We start from the raw sequence: 9,690 nt of genomic DNA on the forward strand, positions 1-9,690 counted from the left end.
GGGAAGAGATTGGACAATAATCGTGCACCTATGGATGAGGACAGTGGGTGGGGAGTGAGGGCAGAGGGTGGGGTGGGAACTGGGTGGAGGGGAGTTATGGTGGGAAAAAAGAGGAACCAATGTAATACTCTGAACAATAAAGATTTAATTTAAAAAAAAGAGCAATTGCTCTCTAACATCTGATACCTAGACAGACACAAGCAAAGTACATTTTATGGGAAAAGGAATCACTGGGGACTGGGAAAGTCAATTCACAGTAACCCAGAGTGAAGCCTTTGATAATGTTTCTGAGGAGAAGATGGCCAGATTTCTTCTTGGCCTCTTCCCATGGAAATAATGGACTTCTCTCTCTAAATCTGATGTAAATTCTGAATTTCCTGATGTTCTTGTGTGCATGCCTGCTCATGCAAAGCAGACTGGGCACTAGAATCCACTATGGAATTAACTAACAATAAGAAGGGTCCTTAGTAACTGAAGGTCATGCCACCTTCAAACAGTTATGTAATCGCTCAAATGTACAAACTAATAAAAGCACAATACATCCATTTCGAAAGAATGAAGAAACAATTGTATGAAAACTAATGTGTGAATAAAGACTGAATCTGCAGATGGTGCGATGATACCTTTGTTGTATTCAGTTTTATTTTTAGTTTAAATTTAGTTAAGTTTGATTTAGTTTAGTTTAGTTTAAGGGAAACATGATTTCATTCTTAAGTTGCTGTTTTATTTATCCAGATATAATAAAATGGATTTATTTCTCTTTACTTTTTTGTTTTATTACTAAAAGGGGAAATATTAGACTTACCACTGGAAAAATCCACTATATTTACTCTTTGTGAATGCTAAGTGATTTAGTTTATAAGGGAAACATGATTTCATTCTTAAGTTGCTGTTTTATTTATCCAGATATAATAAAATGGATTTATTTCTTTATTTCTTTTTGTTTTATTACTAAAAGGGGAAATATTAGACTTACCACTGGAAAAATCCACTATATTTACTCTTTGTGAATGCTAAGTGCTCCCTTAGATGAAATAATAGTCAGATTTCTGTCTATTTTCATTGAGGTTTTTTTGCCTGTCACACAGCATCAGTTTTTCTGTGACTCTTAACCAACTTACTTTGCTGTTGATGGTCTTTAATAAAATTGCTGCACTGTGACCTGGGTGATAAAGGGGTAAAGATAAACATTTTAATATGAGAATCATTTCAACCTCTTCTTTGTAATAATCAGGTAAAATGAAGATGTCCTGGAATTAAGCCACAACAACCTAGGATTAAGACAGAGCTGTCATTGGGAAAACAAATTTGCAGCCATTTTTAAATTTAAATTATTTAATTTTTCTGGTAACTGTATTGTAATATATGATTTGGCATAGAAGGATATTCTGTTACTGGACCAGTCTGCTTTGAACAAAGCAAATGGATACCATCACTAGAAATTAAGTGGGTATCAGAGCATGGTACTTTATCTGTGCTGTCCAACTAGTTCTTGGCAAACATCTGCAAGTGACTGTGTTTGAGATATTCAAAAGTTGGCATGGGTGTTTGTGTGTGTTGAAGAATGGGGGAGAAACACGGCAACGCTGTGCAGTGCAAAGATTTATAAAAAAAGGTTAGTATGACTTTTGAAAAGGAAGAAAAGTGGAATTCCTGGAGGTGAACGTTCTGGTAACTTAGTTTTTAATCATTTGAGATTATGTGTGAGAGAGTGCATTGGGAAGGATGACATTCTATAGAAATGTCACACAGCAGTGGTACTACCACCTTCCACTACACTGTGCATGTTTCCCTAGCCGGGAGACTTTATGAAACTCTTATACTGGGATTAATTTCAACATAAAGGAATTATAATAAAATGTTGGAGAATTATTTCTCTATGTTTTTAAAATTAGTACAGATGTCAACATGCTAGCCGGGTTGTCTCAGTGATTAGAGCATAGGCCCAAAGACTGCAGAATTGCAGATTCCATTCTGGTCATGGGCACACTCCTCCCTTGAGGGCTCTGTTCACGGGTCGGTCTGGGCAAGTGCGGGAGACAGCCAATCCTTGTGTCTCTCATCAGTACTTCTCTCTCTCTCTGTCTCTCCCTCTTCCTTCCTCTCTCTCTATATATAAAAATAAGTAAATAAATAAATAAATAGACAAATAAAAAAGAATTAAAAATATATATGTACTAGTATGCATCTGAAAAAAGGTTATTTAAATCAGGATCTACAAAAATAGTATAAAAATAAAGATGGTTTTACAAGAATTTATCCTTTGTAATAAAAGAGAATTATACATTTATTGCATAACAAACATATTTTTTGCATTTCTAATGTTTTCCTGCACATAATTTTTTTATTTACTGAAGTAAACTCAATGGTTCTGGCTACAGCATTAATCATTCACTTATATCTTTCTGCTAAGATTAAAATATTTCACATTAAACTCAGTACTCTTTTTATCTAAAGAACAAGACATTTCCTCTTTATCTTTTACATCATGAACTCACTATAGATTTATATAAATCACATATAATACTAATTAAGTAAGAACTCCCAGTCCTATTCACCCTGTAGGAGAGCTGCTGTGACCTTTTTCAGAGTTTTGTGATGGCTCAGCCCTACATATAAACCCTACAAAATGATGGGCATTTGGACTGCTGGTCAAGATAGAGTGAAAGCAGCTGCTGGGAATAATACCCAAAACTTAGACAGAACCAAGTTCTAGTTTAACTCTAAGGGCGAGAACTGGTGGAGCCAAAGAAAAGACTCCCAGTCACCTGGTAAGCATAGAAATGCCTCAGCTCTTCACATGTGAATGAAGTTTCTGAATTCTTTTGGTTGAAAGATGCCTTCCCTGCTTGCTCTTTGACTCAATACTTTTTAAAATTATGCATTCAAGTAGGGTACTTTTTTGTTATTTGCTTGCATATAAATTTTTGACTGAAGGGTTCAGTGGGAGCATTTGTTTTTCAGGTTTTAAATTTGCTTTTTAGTGATAATTTTTCTGTTACATGTCAGTTATATATACCTAGGAAGTACTAGGTGTAACGGTTAATCATGTGGAATTTGTAATCAAAGAAATCACAATAATTTCAAGAGAAACATCAAAAGTGCTTTATTCAAAGTAATGTCCATTGCTATCTACACATTCCCCCATCTTTCCAGTTTCTTGTGGATACCATCCCAATAGAACTTTTCTTGTTTTGAGGCAAACCATTCAGAGACCCATTTTCCACTTCTTCATATGTTTTGAAGTGCTGCTCAGAAAGTGTGTGTACCATCAATTGGAATAAGTGGTAATCTGAAGGAGCAAGGTCTGGTGAATACAGTGGGTGGGTTAATACTTCCCAGGCAAGATCTTGTAACGTGTCTTTAACTGGGTTTGAAGTGTATGATGGTGCATCATCATGAAGCAAAATTACTTTGCCGTGTCTTCTGGCCCATTCTGGTCATTTCACGTTCAAAATGTGGTTCAAGTTGATTATTTGTTGTCAGTAGCGATCAGTGTTAACAGATTCACCTTAGAGGCTCATAATACACCACACCTTCCTGATCCCAACAAACACAGAGCATTGTCTTCTTTCCGAAGCGATTTGGCCTTGCAGTCAATGTTGATGGTTGACCTGGATCAACCCATGATTTTGTGCATCTGGGATTCTCAAAAAAAAACAACCACTTTTCATCGTCTGTCACAATTCGATGCACAAAAGACTTTCTTTCGTGCCATTGAAGCAACATTTTACTGATTACCTTTTGGTTTTCTATTTGTCTTTGGTTGCTGTGGCACCCATTTTCCTTCCTTTAAAATCTTTCGCATTGCTTGTAAATGATCCAAAATTTTCTGCTGAACAACATTTAATCTTTCTGCAAGTTGTTTCTGAATTTGACACACATCTTCATCCAATAATGTTTGTAATTGTTGGTCTTCAAACATTTTCGGTTTACCTGGACGTTCTTTGTCTTTCACATTTTATTTATTTTTAATCCTCACCCAAGAATATTTTTCCATTGATTTTAGAGAGTATGAATGAGAGAGGGAAAGACAGAGAAACATCGATGTGAGAGAAATAAATCGATTGGTTGCCTCAGCACACACAATGACCAGGGCCAAGGCCAGAGAGGAGTCGGCAACCAAGGTACATGGCTTTGACCAGAATCAAACCAGGGACCCTTCAGTTTATGGGCCGATGCTCTATCCACTGAGCCAAACCTCCTGGGCCTTTGTGACTTTTGATGGATGTTTGGATAAAGAAGTGGTACTTATGTACAATGGAATACTACTCAGCCATATAAATGATGAAATATTGCCATTTGGGACAACATAGATAGAGCCTGACAGTAAAAGGCTAAGGGAAATGTCAGACAGCAGTCTAGAGCCACATAAGTTCACTCATACACGCTGTCCCCAAAATGTATACACACTTTAACAGCTGAGAGCTCAATTTTGAAAATGAAATGAATTTTAATAAACACTGCCTTCATAATTTTTTAAAGTATGTGTATACATTTTTTGGAAACCCTATGTGTGGCATATAAAGCAGAGCAACAAATGAAACAAGAAAACTAAACAGAAACTCATAGAGGCAGACAATAGGATGGTGGTTACCAGAGGGGAAATGTAGTTGGAGGGAGATGAAGGGGGTAAAAGGGGTTAAAGATATGGTAATGGAATTAGACTAGTCTTTGAGTGCCTAGCAAACAATGCATTCCCATATAATAAAAGGCTAACATGCAAATCAACTGAACGAAAGCTCACTATGACATGCACTGACCACCAAGGGCAGACGCTCAATGCAGGAGCTGCCCACTGGTGGTCAGTGCACTCCCACAGTGGGAGCACCGCTCAGCAGGAAGCCCGGCTCATGGTGGTGACCAGAGCCTCTCCTGCAGCCATGGCAGCACTAAGGATGTCCGACTGCTTAGGCTCCTGAACTGTGAGAGGGAGCAGGGTGGGCTGAGGAACCCCCAGGCCCCACCGAAGTGTACAAATTTCATGCACTGGGCCTCTAGTGTACAGATAATGTGTTATACAATTCTACACCAGAAACACATATAATCTTATTAACCAATGTAACCCCATTAAAGAAAAGAAGAATGGCCTGGCTGGTGAGGTCTGTGGTTGGAAAATCTGATGTGACTCTCCCCCTTTCAAGGTGCAGAGATGGAAACCAAAAAGAATTCCCAGCTCCTTGTGCTCATGATCCTTCTCAGCGTGCTCTTCTCACAAACACTGGCCGTGCCTCCTTTGGAAGCAGAAGCTCTGAGGTAAGTTCCCTTTCATTGAGAGAGCAGAACCTTCCGTCTCATCTAAATCAGAATTTTCTCCCCTATAGCAACTATCAGTCTGTTCTCTGTGTTCATGAATCTGATTATATTTTGTTTGTTAATTTATTTTGTCCTCTAGATTCCTCATACAAGTGAAGTCATATGGTATTTGTGTTTCTCTGACTGTAATTTAAAAAAAATTAATTTAAAACAGGAATTTACTTTTTGTTGTTTTGGAAAACTCAGTTTTTTAAATTGTGAATTTTAATGAAATATTAGGTTGATATTTTATGATTTTTAATCTAATACCCTTTTCTAAACATCAGGTCAACATGATTAGTCCTTCATACATCGCCTACTGAAGTTGTATTCATACATAAGATTAGAAACCTCAAGTCCCCACTAACTTAAATAAATTTGAGTAGTCATTCAAAAATGGGCTGATTCTTTGGACTTGATCAATACAGATAAATATATCATACTAAGGTGAATCTTTGAAGCTGGGTTTTGAGATTTACAGAAATAAAAGTACTTGAGGAATGTTTCAGACAATTGATATTAAATATCAACAAATACTAAAGTGCTCTTAGTTTTCATATTGAATGTTAAAATATTTTCAAAATTTCTATTGTGTATAAAATATTTCTTCCTGTAAAATTTAACTTCTCAAAGGGAAGATATTACCAAGGAAGTGTACATGGCTTAATGCTCTGATCAAATTGATCAGATTAGTCTTATCTATATATATAAAAGACTAATATGCAAAGTGTCCCCTTGGGAGTTTGACCGGGAGATCTGGACTTCACTCGCTATGATGTGCACTGACCACCCAGGGGGGCACGGAAAAAAGTAAAGCCCCGGCCAACAGCAAGCAGCTGGGGAAGGGAGGCCCTGGTGGGCATCCAAAAAGAAGGCCCCAGCTGGAAGCCAGGAGGCCCCGCTAGGCCCTGATCTCTGGCCAGGCCTAGGGACCCTACCAGTGCACAATTTCATGCACCAGGCCTCTAGTTCATGGATAAAAGTTGTATGGTATCATTTCCCGAGCTAAACAAAATTTTACTACTTATACTGTCATAAACAATAGGAGCTATTGTCAATTATTCTACCCATCTTTTTTAAATGGGTGACATTTCCCAAGGTTTTGTGTGTCTCATTTAAAATGATTGTAAAAATATAAGTGTTTTTCCTGAGAAAGAGATTTATTATACTTGGTGACAGAATACCATTTGAAGGGAAAAATTGACTTGATCAAGTTTTAGTAAAAGGAGACCCTGACTGGTTGCAAATTGCGTTAGTCAAAAATGGCAGGTGAGTTCATTTTTAAGGAGTAGTATTTAAGAAAATGTACTTTTGAAATTTATTTTTTATTTTTATTTTTGTGTTTCCATGAAGCTTTTTCTCCAACAAAACACATTTCCATGTGTCATGGCTTTATCCACCTCATTTATGGCAGCTTGTGCCCCTGTGCATGATTTTCATGCAGAGGCTGTAACATAGAAGAAGCCAAGATGAACTTACCACTCACTTGCATTCTGTTACACAAAATATCAACATCAGAGATTCCACCAATTCTAGGAAAACTTTCACCTTTAGAACTCCATGTTAGAGGAAGTGACATGTCTTTGCAAAGAAAAATGTCTAATGAGAAACACCGTTCATTCACAGAAAATGGGTCAAGAGCAGCTTTTAAGTACAGAGGCAGTAGCTCTCTACTGAAGGCAAAGAATAGAAGCTTCCTCATAAGGACAGAAAACTTGTTTGTTGGATGCTAGGGTCCTCTCTATGCTTAGAGATTTTGCATGCAAAATAGTTTGGAGAAGAAATAGCAAAAGGTGTAATAAAGTTTTTGCTGAAATCAAGGTAGTTTCTTTTTTGTATATGTTTTGATTCTAAGTAGCAGAATAAATCATGAAATAGAAACTAATTTAAATATATTTTTTCCACCAATGTGTACAGAGAATTAGTTTTATAGATTTTGTCAGGGAGTATTATTTAACACTGACATATAATTCCAAAAAGGTATTTTTTTTTAATTTTGCAAAATTTTGGGTTGCAAATATGGAATATATTTTGATATAAATGATAAGAAAATATCTTTGATTAGGTTGTTAGGGAATCTCATTTTGAATTTGAGTTTACATGAAAGGCTTTCAAAATGAGCTGATGATTTCTTTCTTACTCATTTAGACAAAATAACATTTAAAAATAATTTCTATAATAATGGCTATTCTGACTTCCTTGTTTTAGGAATGTCAGACATGCTGATGGAGTTTCCACCAGTGACATTAGTAGTCTCTTGGATCCTTATTCTCCCAAAGAGTACCCGGAGTCCCTTATTGAAAAACGAGCAAGGTAAAGAGAATTTATTTTTCTTATGGAACACAATATGATTAATTAATTTGAAAATTATATTTTCAATGTAAATGATTCATTTCCTATTTTGCAATTTGATAACTCTTGGTCATCTTTAATTTACTTGGACACACCCGGCCTATACGATAGGAGATAAGACTGTGGAGTCATGAAATGCTCACAGGCTTCTCACACACTTATATTATCTTGGTAGCACATATTTGTAAATCTACAATCCAGTTGAAGTCGACAAAATAAAAACTAAATGAGGCAGAGTATAAAGTAAAGCATATTTTAACTTAAACCATGGTACTTGTTTTTAACTTTCCTGCTCAAACCAAGCATTGAAAGATGCTTTTTTTAAAACAGCCAATAACTGAATATAGAGGTGGCATCATTCATGTGTCAAAGCTTCTAAAGAAGCATTTATTTTTAAAGAATATTTTCTCCCAGTGGCAGAACACAACTGCAAATAATTCCATATATACATATTACAAAGCATTTGCTCAATTAATCCAGATTGTGCCTTCAATATCACAGAAAATGTCTAATGGGTTGGATTATTCCTCTTTTACCAATTTTAGGTTTAGGGGTATATTTGATTATATATATATAAAACAAAGCATTTGCTCAATTAATACAGATTGTGTCTTCAACATCATAGAAAATGTCTAATGTGTTGGATTATTCCTCTTTTCCCAATTTTAGGTTTAGGGGTATATTTGTTTTAGTATAATTGTGACAGAAAATGAGTGGGTTATTGGAATTCCGTTTTAGCTGACACCAAGAAATCTAGGAATTTTGGCATATATATCATTTTTTTAATAAAACAACGTTGTTTGCTTTCCCTCAATTTTCTTAGCACTGACATCTCCGAAGACCAGGGACCAAATAAACGCCACACAGATACAATATTGACTGAGGAGTTATCCAGACTTCTAAAACAGCCGGCTGTGAAGGAATACCTGAAGGGAGTGCTTGAGAGAACCAGGTAAAGAAACAGATACCTTGCTATATTCAGAAATTGTAAGTGACTTTCAAAATAAAAGCTACATTTGGAGCCTTACCTATCTCTCTATCTCACTATCTATACTCTGAAGCAGTAATTCTCAACCTTAGCTGCCACTAGACAACCCTGAAGAATTTTAAAAATATGGTATTTGGGCCCTACACAAAACCCACTACCAGGAAATTAGGGCCTCTATAGATATGGTCTAGACCAGGGTACTTCATATGCCTTCCCAGTTGGCTCTACTGTGTATCCAGGGGGGGGGAAATAACAATACAGGCATCTTTGAATCTGGAAGCAAGAAGCATCGATCAGACGGTCAAACCTCCGAGGGAAGGCAGGGGAGGGTGGAGGTAAAAGGGAGAGATCAACCAAAGGACTTGTATGCATGCATATAAACCTACCCAATGGACACAGACAACAGGGGGGTGAGGGAATGAATGGAGGCTGTTGGGCGGGGGGGCAATGGGGAGATAAAAACACATATGTAATACCATAATCAATAAATATTTTAAAAAAAAGTTGTTTTGAAGATGAAAAAAATTAAAAAGAGCTGGTTTTTAACCATGGAAAGCCCTGTCAACTAGCAATTTGGTATCACATGGAAATCCAAGTATGAGCATTTTAACTCTCTCATCTTACCAATTAGCTCTGAGTTATTTTGTCTTTTGAGATTCTTTAAGGCCTATGTCTGTCTGAGATGTGTAGATATTAGAGCACAATAAACAGGAAGTGGGTTGCTCACTCTTTTATTCTGATTATTATAGTGTAGATGGTGAGTGTTAGAACAATTCTGCTTGCGTGAGAACAGACAAAATGACTGTCTTTGTCCACTAGATTATGTAAGGATAAGTTAAGCTCCTTTAAGGTTAAAAAACTAATAATAGTTAATAACTAACATCATAGATAATTATTTAGCCCCCAGAGAACTTCACAGAGCACAGACAATAGCATAGGTTACACATCATCATTCCTTTAGATGTTTTCTCATCTAAGAGCCTTCACAAACACAATTTTCTCTTCTTGGTCTGCAGAGCTGGGGGAAAACCTAAATGATTCAAAGAAACTTTGGA

General features: G+C 36.5%; 1 protein-coding gene across 1 annotated transcript in view; it reads left to right on the plus strand.

Annotated features, from left to right (window-relative positions):
- LOC106726504 (VIP peptides-like) overlaps positions 1-8,603 on the plus strand; it is a gene marked incomplete at its 5' end in the record, with an annotated part of 16,194 nt that extends 7,591 nt beyond the window's left edge. Inside the window, 3 exons of the mRNA XM_014541621.1 lie at positions 5,145-5,256; positions 7,504-7,608; positions 8,471-8,603. Of these exons, the coding sequence (XP_014397107.1) occupies positions 5,145-5,256; positions 7,504-7,608; positions 8,471-8,603 (350 nt within the window). The remainder of the gene's footprint in view (positions 1-5,144; positions 5,257-7,503; positions 7,609-8,470) is intronic.
- Positions 8,604-9,690: the final 1,087 nt, after the last annotated feature.

Source organism: Myotis brandtii, unplaced genomic scaffold, assembly GCF_000412655.1.
Source record: "Myotis brandtii unplaced genomic scaffold, ASM41265v1 scaffold2744, whole genome shotgun sequence".
NCBI classification, from domain to species: domain Eukaryota; kingdom Metazoa; phylum Chordata; class Mammalia; order Chiroptera; family Vespertilionidae; genus Myotis; species Myotis brandtii.